Here is an 18,918-nt window from a genome sequence, read left to right on the forward strand (position 1 = left end):
GTTGCTTAAAACATCACGACTCCAGCTACAGATTGCTCTACTGCGAGCTGATGGGATTGGCAGACTCCTAGATTGGTGTCAAAACTTTTTCAGAAACAACAAGCGAAAGTCGAGTACCTTCGAATTAAGCCTGTTTTGTGGAAGAACAAATCAACTTTCTGCTTGAGAAAGGAGTTTCCAAGTATTACTGCATATTTAGTCCTAAATTTAACAGATATTTTAATATTTTGTAACAATGTAGGCATGAGGCGAGAATCTTAGCTCTTATTATCATTCATCTAAAGTTTCTCTAATTTTCCCATAAGCTTGGAAACGTGTCATAGTCCTGGGATTGCTATAAGGAGCTAGAGAAATAAAAGTCTGCCAGGAGTGGGTGCACTCATTTGGAAAAGCCACTTAGCTTGTTAACTTGACAGCTGTAAAACATGTCAGCACTTGTTAGTTTACATGCTGGACAGCTTCTTCAGAGCTCCGACAGCGCCGTGGACCAATGTTAGGCTGCTACTTAGCATGAAATTTTCCCACGCACCCATATTTGATTTCAAGACATATTTTTAGTTAACTCTGCTAAGTTATTATGTTTTGTATATTTCTTTATATGCTTTTGCGTGTGTTTGTAAACACTTGTCCAGCCAAAAGGCAAAAACAAGGCTGTCTAACACCGCATGTCACTCAAGATGCTTACTACAGTAGCTCCATGACCCTAGAGTCCCTGCAGAAGCTGACAGCTAAAGGGAGCGGCCCCATAATGTCTGTGTAGCTCAGCTCACAAGGCTGCATTCATCTGCAGCCCCCCATGTCTCGTCTCAGTGTGAGACAATCTGCAGTGTGTTATTGCCACCAGAACAGAGAGGCTGAAAGAAATCAGTGTGGCTGAAATAAACAATGCAGCTGCTGGACTCGTCTCGGGGTAAGAAGGATCAGTTTAATGTGCATTGATGCTTCCTGTTGAATTCTATCATTAGTTTAAAAAAAAAGGAACACGGAATTTGCTGTGCAAGGCATTTATTTAATTATCATTTTCACCTCTTGGTTTTTTTTCCCCCCACTGGTATAATTTTATTCATGTTTTATTGCTTTAGTGGAGCTGGTTTCTTGTTATGTAAGAGAACATTTGCTGAGCCAGGAATAGATTACTCCTACTCTGCTGAAGTGTAGCCCAGGTGAAGTGAGAAGCGCAGCAACAAGCTTTTTATTAAATCATAAATCAGGGAAAACCAAACTGTCTCCAGCTGTACAGATTAAACAGAGCCACACTTTACATGCTTGGAGGTTGTACCTGTCCAAGTAGGCATGCGCTGGTTTGAGAGTCTAACAAGATGATAACCTTTAATAATACCAACTATCCTGGGGTTTTTCAGCATATATCTGTGATGGTAATTATAATTGTTGATTTACTAATAGATCTTTGTTGATCTTATTGTTAAATTTTCACAAATTTTTTTTTTTGTTCTGTTTCTCTACATGCCTATTATAATAATAACTATTTTTTAAATGTTGTATTTGAATAATTTTGACCTTAAACTATAGATCAAAGCAAAAATATAAAACATGGCTGATCATTTCATATAAAACTAAAGCACAACATTTATTTTTAGTTTAATTGGTATTATAACAGTGATATTTGCTGAAATGATAAAAAAAAAGCTTTACAATCACACTACTTTGAGTTCTGAACTATAGCATACAGAGCTTGACCACCAGATAAGTAAGGCTGCCTCATATATTTAGCACTTGTGATGAATACTGAAAGTGTGCACCTCTGTTTTGCACTGATTCAGAAACCTTCAACTCAGCATGCTCGATGCTTGAAAATTTATCTTGACAGCTTGATCTACCTTCTGATTAATTTGGCGGATGAATATATGCTTGCTTGGGTTTACTCACTGAGCATTTTTATCTATTTTTAGAGTTTTGAGCTTTAAATATATAAAAAAAAAACAAGATTTCAATTTACAATAGGGTGGAATTAAAGGTGCGCAATTTAAAGCTGTGTCTGACTGTGACTGGTTGTTAAATCAAACGCTTTGCTAATTTGTCAGATTAAGCAGGAGTGTCGAGCTGCATATATTTAGTTTCCGCATCGTGACTGCCTTTTTGCGACCAGAAATAATTTTTAAATCACTTAATTAATAAAGCACTCAATTTTTCACAAGTTCAGACAATTTAGCTTTAAAGGAATCCATTGGGATTTTCCTATTACCTGCAAAGGGTATCTGCATGCCATGTAAAAAACTTACTTACAAAAATTATATATGCTTTGCTATATTTTGCCCCCATGGAGGTCGCCATTTTTCACCTGTGCAGTGCATGCTGGGTTGATGATGCAGTTAGGTCCACTTGGGCTGGAACTGAAACACAGGAAGGCTAATATAAGTAGAGCTATTTTTTATTTTACTGCGTTTTAATGGTGTAAACGTTGAGGCGACGACACAGTGTTTCCTCAACGTTTACACCAATGTTTTGGATTTTTTTAGGCTTTTTAAGGTTAAAAAAGCCGTCTTATACAGGGAACCGGCCCATGCCTTCTGCAAAATGTCTTTTCCACTTCCTGTGATAACCGTGAACTCTCTGTGTCATTTTTCAGATCGGCTACTGGAATGAGTACGAAAAATTTGTATATATTATGGATCAGCAGGTCACCAACGAGTCCTCTTCTGTGGAAAACCGAACAATTGTGGTCACTACTATTATGGTACTCACTTTCAAAACAGGTTCTAAATGTTTCACCATAAGATTTCTGCCACTCAAGGTCAAGGTGTCCATTGTTGCAATCTGTCCTGGGAGGGTAGAATTATTTTACTTTTCAGTTGCTTTCCATCCACTCACTACATGTTGAAACAGTCGATTCACAAAGAGTGTTTCAACTGTATCCGTGTGGGTGCCAAAGCATTTTGGTTTTTTTATATTACAGTGGGCTGTTGTAGTAGTGACGTCACAATAACGGCTTTGGTAAAGATAACCATAAAGATAAACCTCATCTTATTCACATTCAGTGCGTACGTAAGTAAAACTCTTTCCCTCTCATTAAGTAATCTGTCAGTGACGGTGGTTTTAACATAGCTCTGAAATGCGCCATAGGTAAAGCACGGCGTAGGAGCTTTCTCTGACATAGTCCAGGATCAGGATTAGACTCAGCGCTAGGGAGATTTGCCCCAGGTTAGAAATCATCTGCCATTTTTAAATGTACGATAAGGTACGCCTTATCGTACATTTAAAACCATGGCTCTGTCGTTCCTTCTGACTTTGTCTATTATGTCTACATCTTAGGCAAATTCAGAATGCAGTAGTCATACATTCCCATTTCAGCTTCTGAAAACTCATTGTCATCTCAGCCCAAGTGGAAGTGCTATTCAGAGAGAGAGAGGAAAAGTGTACAGCAGTGTAGTGCCATTGCATTATTGTCTGTCAGGCATGCTTTTGATTTAAACAAAGGCAGTCGTTATTTTAGACACCTCACAGTCATCTCATTGACTTCATTTTCCTTTAACAACATTAAAATGTGTTCAATGAAAGATGATTCTTTCATGTTACTTCATGTGAAACATACGGTAATTGTTTTCACTCAGATAAAACTCTGGAAAACATGTACATGCCACATGAAAAACTAAAACCCTGTTGATTAATACTTCAAGGTGACATTAATTCATCTTTTATGGCTGACATGTTTTACAGTCCAGGGTAAAAAATAAAAATGATAAGATTTTTTTCTTGGAGTCTAAAAAGCAGAGGTGATGTGTGTCTTTTAAACAATATAATTAAGGCAACAAGCAGAACAACGGCCATCTTCTCTTAGTGAATGTAATCACAAGTGGTTACTAGTAAATTCAACTTGGGTATCTTTGATGTCACTGACGGTTACTTTATGAACTGGAAATGTGCTCCATTAAGCTTGTCCTGTGTAGCACAGATGCAAACTACATGCAAACCTTTATCCAATCAGAGGTTCCACTCACTTGGATGGACAAAGGTAGCATGACCAAGGCTAACAACCCATTTCCTCCTCCTGCTTGCTCATTCATCCCCTGTCCTCCAGTGAAACATCAGAGATGTGTTATTTTCTTTTTCTAATGTGCCCAACATTGGTTTTTCTTCGCTTGCCTTGCATGTCTGCGTGCTTCAGTATGGCTTTACACCCCCGTGTGACCCATGAAGTCTGACCACTGTGGACATGCTTCTTGCTTTCAACTTGAACTTAAAACCATGTCTAATTAACAGGAAGCTCCATATGTGATGTACAAGAAAAACTATATGCAGATGGACGGCAATGACAGATATGAAGGCTACTGTGTCGATTTAGCTTCTGAAATTGCAAAGCATGTGGGCATTAGATATAAGCTGTCCATAGTGCCTGATGGAAAATATGGAGCCAGAGACCCGGAAACCAAGACTTGGAACGGGATGGTGGGCGAACTGGTTTATGGGGTAAGTTTCAGCCCAACTGATTGATTCAACAATTCTTTAAATCCAAATCAAACCAAACAGATACAATGCAAAGATGACATACACTTGGAGATTCAGTTCAGTGGTTTCATGACATGTTCTTTGGTTTCATAAACCATACTTACATTTATATTTACACCCATCGCATTTTATTTTACAGAACAAAGAAATAAAGTTGATTTTAAAACCGTTAAAACCCAAGTTAACCATTAGAAAAACTCAAGTGCAATCAGTTGTCTAATAGGTGTTAGCAAAATTTTTATCGGTCAAGAGCAGAGGTGTCAAGTAACAAAGTACAAATATTTTGTTACCTTACTTAGAAAGAAATGTGTTCTTTTTGCAATAATCTCTACTTTAAAAAATGGTAAATGGCCTGTACTGATATAGCGCCTTATTCAAGCCAGAAGACTTGACCAAAGCACCCATTCACGCACAGACTGATGGTGGCAAGCTACATTGTAGCCACAGCTGCCCTGGGGCTCACTGACAGAAGCCCTGGCGCCACCATCAGTAGACAATGCAGGTGAAGTGTCTTGCCCAAGGACACAACGACACTGAAAGTCGAAGTCGGGGTTTGAACCATCAATCCTTCGATTTCAGGGCAAACTCCTACATCTAACGCCACTGTCACCCACTTTACTAAAAATAGACTCTTTAGTTTTGTTTCATTTGACTCGGTAAGCCCCAAATTGTTGTTTACCACATACCAAAAAGGTTTTCAAGATATTGCAAAGTAAAATTTGACACTGTTATCATTAGTTATAAAACTAAGGAAATGAAGTCTAAGGAAGTTATCATCTGAAATTGTAGAAAAATGTTTCTTTAATAGGGTAGTGCAGTAACCACTAAAAAGTTTAAAGCACCTTAAAAAATTTTCCTATTTTTTTCTATTACTTTTATTTTTAAACTTTAAATAGTTTTGAAATGTGTATTTTTAGTAGAGTAAAAACTTAGTTTGATTATCTAACTTCTACGTAATAGTTTTTTTTTGGGGGGGGGTTTGCGGTGGCTCATGTTTTTTTTTTTTTTTTACAGTAGGCTGACAGGAAAGCAGGTACTGTATAAGAGGGGGAGAGACATGCGGCAAAGGACCACAGACCGGATTGGAACCCGGGTCGGTCGTGTCGATGACTAAGGCCTCCGTACATGGGTCCTATGCTCTGTCCACTGCACGGCCCTACATGATTGTTTTAAACAGTAGGATTTATAGTTCTGCTGGAGTGATGACTAATAAATATTGAAAAGAATGTAATTCATAAGACTCAACCTGGTAAAAAAAAAAATACAAAGACATTTAATTTGAAAATATATGAAATATGATTTGCAAAAAAAGTTTGAAAAACAAACAGGATTAAAAAAAAATAGAACGTGAAAAAAATGTTAAAAGGAAATGGCAAACTTACTCTTAAAACTTTCATTTCTTATTTTATTTTAAACACAAAATATCTTTGCTTGTAAGAGTAATGGAGCAAAATTCACTAAATGTTGAGTTGAGTTTTGCTTTAGAACAATAATAGAAAAACCTAAAAATGTCAGTCTAGATATTTAAAAATACGCCTCGGAGAACAAAATAAAAAGCATTAAAGTATCTGTTAGTGTTACAAATGTGAAAAACTTTAAAGGAGTATGAGAGTTGTTGCGATCTGTACTGAGGTGAGTTATGCAAAAAACGTTTTCCTTTTACATCCACGCTGTTTGCAGGTAAAGTAGTGCAGCTTCATCCTCAGAAGAGCAGCTCTGACTTTCAATCAGGCTGTACTGGTTGGAAAATGAAGATTGGAGCTTTTCCCTATTTTATCTTCACCATAAGGCACCCTGCCTTCTATTACTAATAGTATTTATCATGATATGGTATGCAGTGAGAAAACTCTGTATTTGCGTAAACATCATGACTCATGGTCACTTTGTGGTGGAAGATGGACCAATAAATTAAAAGAAGTTAGCATATTTGATGTGTGAAAAGGTTTGTAAAAGTGCATTCCTTTTTCTCTGCGACCAACTTTCTATTTGAAGCCTTTTTGAGCTTTGTATCTTAAACCTATGGTACTGTTTTTATCATGCAGCTCAGGGATATTTGCAATTGAACCTGGCTCCAAAAGGACGATATGCATCTTTTATGAGACCTCAGCTGCTGAATGAGTAATGTTGGAAATCTAACTCAGAGAAGGAGAGTGAAAAAGACATGCATGGAATGTCACTGCAGAATTTGCGATATGTGTCTGCAGACTCTGCATATGTTTCCGTGTGAGTTTTCGTTGGATTAGATCTACAGACATGCCGCCCTGTTGTAACTGAAATGGCTGTAAGAAGGCCTCTACATTTGTGTTGATGTTAATCAGCTCCCTAGCTGATGAATGAACGCCGGAACACAGCTTTTTGACTGACTTTGCGTTCAACATCTGTCACCGCGGTCTCTAATACTAATTGCATGTCTGTGAGGCATTGCAGAGTATCTTTCAGGCAAGCTGGAGGATTTATGAACTGCTTGCATCAGCTCCCTCCTCTGTTTTCTGACTCTCGCTTTGATTCATGACAGAAATTTGGATTGAGACAAAGACATTTAGCAACACAAATGCTGAGAGACTCATTTCCAAATGGCCCCTTTGCTCCAACCGGCTTTTTAACACGTCTGCTGTTCAATATATGCTTAATAGGTGCATTTCTTCAGGCCTTTTTACTCCAGAAATGCATTGCAAAGCTGTGTTGGTTTGGTTTTGCATTTAATCGATATTTCTTTGAAGTGTTTAATATTTATAGCCTTGCTTGATGTTTTTTATGGTTATTCCTGTAAGACTAACCCCTGCCTGCTTTCATGTTTACAGAGAGCTGATATAGCCGTGGCTCCTCTCACCATAACTTTGGTGCGGGAAGAAGTGATAGACTTCTCGAAACCCTTCATGAGTTTGGGAATCTCTATTATGATAAAGAAGCCTCAAAAGTCTAAGCCAGGAGTGTTTTCCTTCCTGGACCCTCTGGCCTATGAGATCTGGATGTGCATAGTTTTCGCCTATATCGGCGTGAGCGTGGTGCTCTTCCTGGTGAGCCGCTTCAGCCCTTATGAGTGGCACTTGGATGAGAACGATGAGGCCAAAGACCCTCAGAGCCCCCCTGACCCTCCAAACGACTTTGGGATTTTTAATAGCCTGTGGTTCTCCCTGGGTGCCTTCATGCAGCAAGGATGCGATATCTCACCAAGGTTGGTTGTTGTGCTCATTCTCCACCACCACCCCCTCCAGGTGCCTAATCATATCATCTCTTTGCATTTTATAGTCCCATACATGCTTTTCCATCCTGCAGTGGTGCATATGGGTTATTTTGAGCTTTGTTGTTTCTGCTGCCCACTTAACCTCATGCTCCACTCCATCGCCCCTTCCTCCCATTTCTCAGAGCAAGAATCCCTCCTCTTCTGCTCACTCATCTGTTCTGAAGCTGCATGCTGGCAGTGATGCCCGCTGTCCACAAAATAACTTCTATCCACCATGCTGAGGGCTGTAAAATGCACTGGGGTCATTGAGATTTATGCAAAGTAACAGCTGGACTTCCTCACGATTCTTGGAGGGCTACCGTGTTTTTGCTGCATGTCTCATTTTACGGTCATCATCTTGGCGCATATTAAGTATTTTGTGTGATTAATTATATTACAGAACCTCATTTTCATCCAGTTCGCCACACATTCATTCATCTGTCCGCCAGTCACTTCATTTGCTTGAGTTTCCAACATAGATGTATCTCATATAGAGCTACCTTTTCAATTGTTTCAAACTGTAAATAATCAGATTGGTCAAATATTACATCTTATGAACCAGTACAGGTGGCTAAGGTCATTTGTCCTGTACAGATATGTTTATCTTATCAAGAGCAACAGAGTCATGCAAAAGGTAAATGGTCAACCTGGAACTCTGTATTTTTATTCTTACAAATATGTGACAAAAAAAATTTATTTTAAGAACAGCACAGACCAGAAAGTATGTGATATCGTGCTGTGAGCATAATTGGCTTAAGTTTGTTTTCTCAAACTCTCTGTATAAGTATCAAATTCAATGTATAGTGGTTAATTTTTGTGAATTTTTTTACAGACCCACCCTTTCCACTTAAAAAAAAAATGCACAAGCACAACCCTGTACCCGCTCCTGAGAGGGAACACCTATTAAATACGTGCAAGAACGTGCATGAGCCCATTTCTCCTCATGCACACTCTGTTTAAAAGTGGCTGTTTGCATCGCTTATACAAGATTTGTAATTTTTCCGGTATGTCAGACTCACCACCAGTAAGTGAAAATGTGGGACAAACACGTAGGACGGCCTTACCTAAATATATCACCAGGATGATGGACAATTAGGAGGACCACTTATTTTGATGATCCACCCAGAAAAGGAAAATAGTCAACTTCACCTTTAAAGTTGTGTGATTACATATAACACCAAGGTTTTAAATATTGTCTGTACATTTTAAAACTGGTGTGTCAACAGAAAACAAATACATCAAACAGAAGGTGCAGTTTCTGATCATCATCTCTGTCTTTGCTGAGTTTAGGAACAGGAACTTATCTGAAAACCAATTTCTAACAGCTGAAACACAGACCTCCATTTTGGACAAACTAGATCCATATTCAAAAGTCATAGGCTTATAAACTCATAAATCAGCATAACAGTCGAAGCAGATTGAGTTCTGTCAGACAAATAAGAATTCAACACTATCAGTAGTTTGCCTCAGATGGAGAAACAAAGGCTGAAATGTTGCCTACTGACAGAAGCCAGGCTGATGTACACAGGCACCACTTGGCCCTCTGAGCCCCATCAGTGCCAATGTGTGTGAAGTGTCTGGCCCAAGGACATAACAACTGAGATGGACTGAGCTGGGATTTAAACTAGTGACCCTCCGGTTGTAGGACGTACTCCTGCAACCTTCACCACAACTTCTAGCTGCAAAGTGTTGATCTTAAAATTAACAGCTAACAGCGTTGCTTCAATTAAACTCTGTGGATTAACACCAACTCTTAAAGGGACTAACCCTCGGATAGTTCAATTAGATTAAATAAGTTTTAAATAATATTGTACCATCACATGCAACAACAACACTGCACATTTAGTACATTTTTTTAGTACTTAGTACTAAGAAAAAGAAAGAACAACTTACAAATGATGCAAAATTAGAGAATAAAAGTGGAATAAAGAAGAGTTATAAAATGTGGTCCCTATGTCCTCCAGCAGTGTAGGCCTATAACAGCAAAACTATAGACATAGCTCAGGATAACCAGAGCCACCAGAAATTCTTTAAACCTGTTTAATATGAAGCTTATATGTCTAAGTCTGGATCAAAAATATCACCAATGCTTTTTTACATTATTATAGAAGCGCCATTTAATGCCATCAGGATGTAATTACTGAATAATTAGCTTCTTTTACAAAGGCTCTGGTCCAAAGACAATAACTTGTCTCTCATCTTAATTGAAAATCAGAAAATATATTCCTGTTTTTATATCTTGGAGTCACAGGAAGCATGACAGCAGAGGTCAGGCCACTCGATTCAGGTTGTTATTCTCCTCGGCTTCCTGACTATTCAGGATGATTTCAAACCTTCTAAAACTTCTAAACTACTTTCAGATACAGTCACATTCAGTTAATGAAGCTTTATATCATTCTCACCAAGCGATTAATCTCTGTAGTGAGGCAGACACAATAGGAAGGGATCCCTTCCTCCTCCACATGTCGATCTGAGCACCCTGCTCTCATGTCTGTGTCTGCTTCTCTCCTTCTTCCTCCTCCTCCTCATCCCAGGTCTCTGTCCGGCCGTATTGTCGGGGGAGTGTGGTGGTTCTTCACCCTCATCATCATCTCTTCCTACACGGCCAACCTGGCTGCCTTCCTTACTGTGGAGAGGATGGTCTCTCCGATTGAGAGCGCCGAGGACCTGGCTAAGCAGACGGAGATCGCCTACGGCACTCTAGACTCAGGCTCCACTAAGGAGTTCTTTAGGGTGAGTGTCTCAGCTGGTTATCTCCACACTGTATACAGGTAGGGCTCTGTCTAACCCAGCGTGGGCCAGAAGCTCAGATTCTCTGGAGCCTTCCTTTGGTTTCTGATTTATGACCCACCGCATAACAGATTGAAGCATAATCAATAGAAAAGCTTAGAACAGTATATTTCTTCCCTGATGCAGCACTTTTAAAGCCCAAAAGCCAAACAAAGTTTTAATACATTTTTATCTAATTAGTTCAGTTCATCATAAAAAGTGGTTTTATCAAATTAAATAAAGTTTTACTAAAGGATAAAACAGCTGAAATTAAATTATAAGCATTTGTCTTGTTCAGTGATTTACTTTGTGATGAAAAGTTAAGATGAGCTAATATTTTTTCTTGGGGCGGAACCTCGGCCCTCATGTCGTTACCTCCGAACTGAATGATTAAACAAAAGGAATGAACCTCATGTCCACAATCCATTTAATTCACAAGATTAATTTTGGTTTCTTCAAAGTTAACTTTTTTCTTTCTTACAATAAGATTATTTCTGCCTTGAATCTGGGACAATTAGGCTCCCTCATGAGTCCATCTGTGGATTCATAAACTAAACTTTCATTAACTTCTCCACTAATATGCACACTCATTTCTATTTTATATTCCTCTGGAGGGCTGCTTAAATACAAAGATCCCTGTTTAATCCCCACACATAGCACCCATTAAAAGTTTTTACTTCGTTCATTTTGTCTCTTGTCAACTCATTCATTCTGCATTTATGGCTGTAGGTCTTTTAGGATAAGCTTCCCACACTAAGATGTTTTCCTTCCCAGTTTTCTTTCCAAAGCATCTCAAGCTCAGTCAGAATGAGTGGTGAATATATAGATCCATGAACAAAATGTTTTAGTTGTCTTCACAAATTCTCAATAAGATATCCATTTTGATAGAGGATATCAAGGTTGAGACTAACAGAGTCAGCAAAGACGGGTTACAACCAATCAGATAACTACAGATGTGACACAAAAACATCTTTTATTAAAATAAAAGCACTTCCATCAGCCAGCTTTTGAAATTATAAGGATTACCCAGCTAATCCAATGCATAATAAAGGGCATCATTAAAATCCCTTTTAGCTGCATTGTTGACTTTGTGGTTACAGTTTGCAGCAGGGCTTTAACTCCCACTTCCTGTGCTGTGATTGGTCGATTCAGTTGTAGAAGGGAGAGCCTTTATGGAACTAAATTGTAGGGATAAAGTTTGTTTAAAACTTTTATTTTTTATAATGAAAAATTAAGTAAAACTGAGATAAAAGATTTTGAAACCGAAAAATATTATTCAAACTTTAAAGAAAAACCAATTAAGGCTAAAATACATTTTTAAAATGTAGAAGCTGAAGGGAAAAAAAAGTCAAACTTCAATCTTCATGTCAGTGATGATATTAGTTTCACGGAAACTTTATATTACCTACGACCAGTCACATAGTCTTAAACCAGGGGTCACCAATGCTGTGCCTGCAGCCATCAATGGGCCCTCAAGGACTAATGGGGTCCCCTCTTCTGAAAACACAGCAGCAACTCACCAGTGGGCTATGCTTGAAATTGTATTTTATTCAGTTGCTCTTGTTGTTTAATCATTTATAGAGCATTTCATCATATTAATCATGTAGATCATCCATCCATCAATATTCTCCCGCTTATCCCGTCAGGGTCGAGGTGCGGCCAGTGTTAATACCAGATCTGTTCAGGCCCCGCGCATTCCAGTGATGTTACTCTATATGATTGGCTGAATATTGCCACATGAGCATCTGTAATGTTAGCGTGTCTAATGACTGATGAAATTTATTCTTCAATTCTTGATTGATAACAAAGATGAAAAAATCTTTTTATGGTGAACAAAGTAACTATTAGACCATGATATAAAGAGGGAGAACTGGGTAGCATTGTAGCTAGCTGTGCTCAGTAGCTAACAGGTTAGCATCTTTTAGCTTTGTCAGTTAGCCATATTAAGCTACACAGCTTTTAACTTTGTGTCAACCACAACTTTCCATACTCTACAAGTAGAAAAACTGTTTTCTTTGTCTAAATACTCAACAAAAGTCATTTTTAAGGGTTTCCATTTGTCCTCCTTTGCCCTCAGATCTTAATTAAAGGAAGCTCTGAGGCTTGTTGTGTCGCCTTAAATAACATAGCTCAGTCTGTCTTAAAAGGCAGTGCTTTTCTTTAAAAAAGAATGATTGTTTTGGCTACTTTAGATCACAGATGAAACGTAAAATAACAGCAAATATGGGTAATAATATGTTGAGACTCTAGTTTAAATATTATTCTTAGGAAACCGGTTCTAGCCTATATATTTTGTCCGAGTGGCATTGCTATATCATACCCTTAGTAAAAAGTAGTATACTTGAAGTAAATTCTATTAAGAATACCTAAGTATAAGTATAAGTTTAGAAAGTATACCCGGACAATGTACTTTAGTGTACCTGAAGTATTACTAAAGTAATACTTCTTCGAACTAAATTGGGACATTTTTAAGTTTACTAAAGTATACTTAAAGTATACTTTAGTAAACAATAAAGTAAACAATAGTATAGTCAAGTTCACTTGACTATACTATACTATAGGAGCAAAACATGGGGAAGTAAACGCTTAATTTAATATGAAATATTACAAAAATCAGCATCCAGCATATGTTCAGTTTCTGCCCCCATATTTTATTTTTGTTGTGGATTTTTGTAACAGGTATAATAGGATCATATAATCTTAACATTTACATCCTATCAAAATAATAACAGCTTCTTTAAAACAAAAAGCACAGCTTTATCTAAGTACACATGAATGAATAGTTTTAGGATTGTTTAAATATATATTTCCATTAGGTTTCACTATAACTTTATTAAAGGACACATTATTTTTATGCTGACCCTGAGAGATTATTTTTCATTCATCTATAGTGTAATGACAAAACTTTATTTCTGGTGTGGCTGCTTCAAGCTGCTCATGAGAATGATCCAGAGTTATAGATGCTTTTAATGGTTGTAATTTAATCTGAATATAAAAATCTAATGTAACTTTTTTAATGGTGACACAGATTTTAATACAGGCTGCTGGAGGCTACCCAATGCACTGCAGCTGTCCAGGATACAGTATAAACAACTGGAGGCCATTTAATTTTACAGTTTTTATTATGTAGAAATAAAATATGTTTTTCAATTTGCAGATATATATAAAAAAGTTTCAATTTAATTTTTTGGAATGGAAAAGGAGGAAAATTGCCCCAGACTCTGTATTGATGCAAACTGGCCTGAACACAATGTTATGTTGCTCACAAGGGAAGAAGACATAGACTGAATGACCAGATGGCACTAATAAACACTATTGATTGATTCATATTATTTATCTTAGGAAATGGAGGAGCTGCATTCCTGGATTTTACACTTGATTTTTTGTTTAAATATTAATAAATATGTAAAAATGGATGAAAACATCAATGTCCCTGTTTCCTATTTTAGTTTTCATAAAATGTATTTATTTTTATCTATGAGCTGGAAATGTCCCCAGATTAGATTGCAGAAATCTGGTCACCTTATCATATCATGACGACATAAGAAAGGACAGGGCCCCGAGCAGATCTGGTACCTACATCGGTGCCTATCGCCTGCAGGACAGGTTGCCAGTCTGTCCCACATGTAGAAAATTTAAGCATTTATAGAGATATCAAAAGGACAATATCTAAAAGAAAATGAAAAATTAAAAGAAACAATAAAGTATCCTTATGTAAGATGTGGCTTGTAATGTTAGTAAAGTGTCTTTATGCTAACTGTTGTTTTCTTAAGAGCTAAAAATTGGTTAATTAAAGACATCATTAAATAATTCAATAGTCATGAATGTGTTCTGACAGCAGCAGCAATATGCTCTGAAATGATTCATGTTAAATTGGGAGCGTCATATGAGCTAAGCTGATGTTTCACTGTTTATATTAAGAAAAGTGAGGCTTGTATGAACTGTTGTTTATAGCTGAGCACAAACATTTATATTTCTAATCTGTCTTCAGCTGCTGTTAAACAGTTTTCCTTTCATTTAAACATTGTTTTTAAAAAACTGTGATTACAGCGAGGCTTTTGGATATGAAGTCAGAATTAAACTATTGAAGAGAACAGCTATTAGCCTAAATATGCTTTGCGAATATTACTGGCCGCAACCAGGAGAAATTCAGTACTGTTTTAAAAGGCTGGTTTCCTGAAAAGCAGCCAATCACAGGCAGTTTACTTTCTCTTCTTGGCTCTTCCCTCAAAGAGACAAAATTTATCATGAGCCACATAAAAACAGGTCCAAATGAGAGTAAGAGAGAATCTACAGGCAGATAAAAAGCAAGAGAAGGAGCATGGACTTGACATATTGGGGTCTCGTAGTCTTATTTACCATGCATGTGTTCGTTTGTTATAATTCTGACTTCATAGCCCTTTATAGCCCTGCATTTATCTTCATCGATCACTAATGCTCTCCAACAGACTTCTAAGGTCATCATCAGGGACATTTAGCCATAATTTATTTTATTTATTTTTAACTTTTCAGTTTAGTGTCACATTAAAGTGATCTTATATAAAAAAAAAAACAGCTGTGGTTTGAAGTTATGAAATAAAATAAGTAAAAAAAAATGGATGAGTCTTGAATCAGATTAAGAACATACTGAAGTTCTTACATTTTTTTAACAGTACATGGAGCTGTGTGGATGTGCTGCTCCTGGTGCCTCTTGGCTAAGCTCAGGGTGATCAGAGTCACTTCATCTGATTAAAATAAAGCTTCAACAACTAGAAAATAGGATTCAAATCTGCAGGCATCTGCTCATAAAGCACATCCTCACAGATGACGCCATGTTCCTTAGAAATAGAACTGACATTCACATCCAGAGTCCAGCTTAGAGCTGTTTCTATTTTTAGCCCCTATCGTTCTCTTGGTGTGATTGCTCGGAGTGAGACTGCGACATTTGATAAATAAAAAAAAACCAAGTCCTGCTTTAGATATGGGAGCGAACCGAAAGGCATTTTGCTGCTGCTTTCAGATGCTGCATCACATCTTCTAGTCTCCTCTTCTGAGATCCTAGCAGGAATGAAGCAGGTTTGTCTGTTAGCTTCGATCATTTGCTGCTGTTTGCCATCTTTAGAAATGCAAACTTGTATGCTATAAACTTCAAAAAGGGAACTTTTTTGATTTTGGTTAAAGGGGCTTCCCTCAGAATGGACGTTAGACAATTAGTATCATCTCTCTGACTCAACTATTTTAAAAAAGGGATCCAAACATTAAATCCTGAAATATTTTTGACTGTATGGGAGAAGAAAGCTTCATTCTCTACATGATTCAAAACTCTTAGAATTTATTGTGTTGGCAAAATTTTAAAGGATTAAGTTCTCAAAGTTGGGGGCAGGAGCCCCTAGATCAGGGGTGACCAATTACAAATCAGCAAGATCTGAATAAAGAAAATTAACAATTGGTAAAGATCCGAAGACATTTTTAATTATTATCCGTTTATTATCCTTTAAACAGCATTTAACAATTAGGTGTTTGTGCATCCATGTTATACATTCACTTTTAGATAAAAAAAATATATATATATATATAAAAAAAGAAATTGGAACATTTTTCCATTTTAAAATCTAAAATGTTTTTTGAAGTGTATAACAACAATCTTTCAGTTTGGTGAAATTTGGTAAAACACCTGCACTGATTGTTTGTTTTTAATTTTTTCTGTCTTAATGAGAGCAGTGGGCTTTATGCTGGCCTGCAAGGCTTTAAACCTGGGTTTGAATGGTGACAAAGCCATTCTCAAGCACATATCAAGGTGCTCATTCGTGAGCCTGGATCAATATTTATTTATGATTATGTTCATGGTGGAGAATCCTGCTTCACAGCACTAGACTGAGCCAAACATACTCTAAATGTGCAGGGTCATCTTTGAGCACACCATTTCACTTTTTTTTATCACCAGTTCACCTCAGTTAATCCAGCAGTCCACACTTTCTCTATTCTCTTTTTCTCATCATCTTCTCCTTCTTTCCCACCGCCTGGCTTGCCACAGGTTTGCCTACTGTGTCTAAAAGTAGCCAGCAGCAGCAACAATTACTGACGCAGCTCATTGGCTAATTTGGATGGCTCTGGATGGCTTCACTATATTAACAGGAGAAGCGGTGCAAGTGAAGTTAGACACTGTCGTCAGACAACATTTGGTCATTTATAAATGTTTTAAATCAGGTTGGGTCCGGCTGCTGTCCTAGAGGGTCGTGAGACACCAAGAAGAGGGTCGCAAGATGGTTTACGCAGTCATTTCGATGCAATCCCTGAGGTGTATGGAGGGCCAAAATATATGAAATGCATAATTATGAAAGTCTTATTAATTCAATTAATGTACCGGGAAATAAGTAACTGTAACATTTATGTATTTATCTATTGCATAATTCAAATAATAAACATAACATTAAATTATAAAATGTAGTATTGAACAATTAAACATTTATAATTATAAATTAAATAATATAATTTGATTTAAAGAGCCTGCATCTGCAAAATCAAGTTGTCTAAGCGTTAAACTTCCTCTGATCAGGGAAGGCTGCTGTGGACAGAGAGCCATGATCTTAGGTCAAAGTTTAGATCAGTGGGTCTTTTAGCAGCTTATCTGCCCAGAGCTGCAATTTTTTTTTTTTTAGCTAATTTGTGAGTCATTAGTTATAATTTTTTTGCAGTAAAGGTAGTGTTTCACCGATACCGATACCAGTATCGAGCGGGGCCCTGATACTGCACTAAAATGGTGGTATCAGCAAGTACAAATAGGGCGCCGATACCATTTTGAGAACCAAAAGTTTATTCAACTATGCCACCCATTCCAGGTAGGCAATAAAAAGATCTACTAGATTAATTTTGTATTAATCTTTTTCCTGCTTCACAAAGGTAGGCAGCATCCAAGTAGTATGCAGTTCTTCATATATACACACACATCAATTTCAAACAGATGGTGTTTTTATGGTATCGGTATCGGCCAATACTGCACAGCGAGGTATCAGGTATCGTATCGAGTCCAAAAATGGCAATGGCACAACACAAGTAATAGGTCTGGACTTTGTTCAGACTTGAGAAGTGTTTGGATAAACAAGCATCATGGTCTGGGCGGTGCCCAGACAGGGAGAGGTGGCTTCGCTTTGACAGCAAGCTTTTTTTATGGTTCAGAAGAAAACAGCTATATTTCCCAACAAACGTATTCCCACAGGGTCGTAAAGCCATTACTTTATCATATATTTGCCTATAAGTGATTTTAAAGGCTTAAAAATCAGGATATATGAACTTTAATGTTCTAAAGTCAGCCATTTGTTGGGCTGTAACACATTTAAAGTGACTGGAATGGAGGTCAGAAGCTCTACATTTCATGAGGATTTCAAAACCTGGCCAAACATGATAGATAAGCTAGTAACTAATCAGACCCCAGAGGGATACATTATTTACTGTGCTCCCCATTTCTAATGCCGCCCTGTGTAACTACCTATTTGGCCTATACTGAAGCAGCCTTCAGGTCAAACTGTTTGACATTACTCCCTATGAAACATGTTGCTAGCACTTTAAATAAAGCTGGAGTTAATCAATTGTTTCAAAATAATACATTTTAAAAATGATCAGATTACTTCTTTCTATGTATATAAAAAAAACATATAGAGTGAAGTAATTGTTTGAACTTTAGAGGGTTCTGAACAGGATGCATTGATATTTTTGGGGCCACAGGCTGAAATGTTTGGCAACTCCTTGTCTACACTGGAAAAACGATCTAGTAATAAGTAAAAATGTCCTAAATTAAGTGTATTTACCCTTAATTTAAGTAGGTAAATTACATAGTTTGCCAATGGAATGAGTATTTTTACTTTTAAAATAAGATAATTAGATAAAATGCACTTGAAATAAGACAATGCAATTGTGTTTTCTTATTTTAAATGTAAATTGTCTTGTTCCATTGGCAAAATGTATCTTTTTCCTCCACAATCCAAGAACAAAAGCACTTATTATAAGAAAAAAAATGACACCTAGATTTAGATTTTTTTCCAGTGTAATGTAAAAGAAAAGGCATTTATAGTAAATTGACAAAGTTTTGGTACATAAGTTTTGGTAGATAAAAAAGAGTTTTTAACACTCAATTTCCTAAAAAGAAAAAGAAAACTTGACACTTGTCCCAAGGTAAAAGCATTTTGTTTGTACCTTCCTCCGCAGATAGGAATGAAAAATTGGAGAAGCTTCTTAGTGATTCATCCAAACCAAAAGCAGCTCAACAATCAGCAGCTGCAGTCAGGAAATGTCGTAATGATGGGCTCCATTCAGCAGGATGTGTTTCATCAACACTACTCTTAGGACTAAATCGACATGTTTGGATTTATTAGGAGCGTAAAAGTCACAGTTCTACCAGCAGACGGGGAGGATCGACTTTTAAAAAACAGGTTTTGGAGTTAGATCAAAGGTCTCATGATTGAAAGCATTTTTAATTTGCTAAAATT

At 37.1% G+C, this 18,918-nt stretch overlaps 1 protein-coding gene across 4 annotated transcripts in view; it reads left to right on the forward strand.

The window, feature by feature from the left end:
* LOC119790901 (glutamate receptor 3-like) overlaps positions 1-18,918 on the forward strand; it is a 138,228-nt gene that overhangs the window by 87,084 nt on the left and 32,226 nt on the right. For all 4 annotated transcript variants that reach the window (XR_005281781.1, XM_038296677.1, XM_038296663.1 and 1 more), the window contains exons 9-12: positions 2,588-2,695; positions 4,219-4,425; positions 7,266-7,639; positions 10,222-10,420. Coding sequence is in view for 3 of the 4 variants with exons in the window: in XM_038296677.1 (XP_038152605.1) it covers positions 2,588-2,695; positions 4,219-4,425; positions 7,266-7,639; positions 10,222-10,420 (888 nt within the window). In the remaining variant the exon portion in view is untranslated. The remainder of the gene's footprint in view (positions 1-2,587; positions 2,696-4,218; positions 4,426-7,265; positions 7,640-10,221; positions 10,421-18,918) is intronic.

Source organism: Cyprinodon tularosa, unplaced genomic scaffold (genome assembly GCF_016077235.1).
Source record: "Cyprinodon tularosa strain WSP-4 unplaced genomic scaffold, ASM1607723v1 ctg110, whole genome shotgun sequence".
NCBI lineage: Eukaryota > Metazoa > Chordata > Actinopteri > Cyprinodontiformes > Cyprinodontidae > Cyprinodon > Cyprinodon tularosa.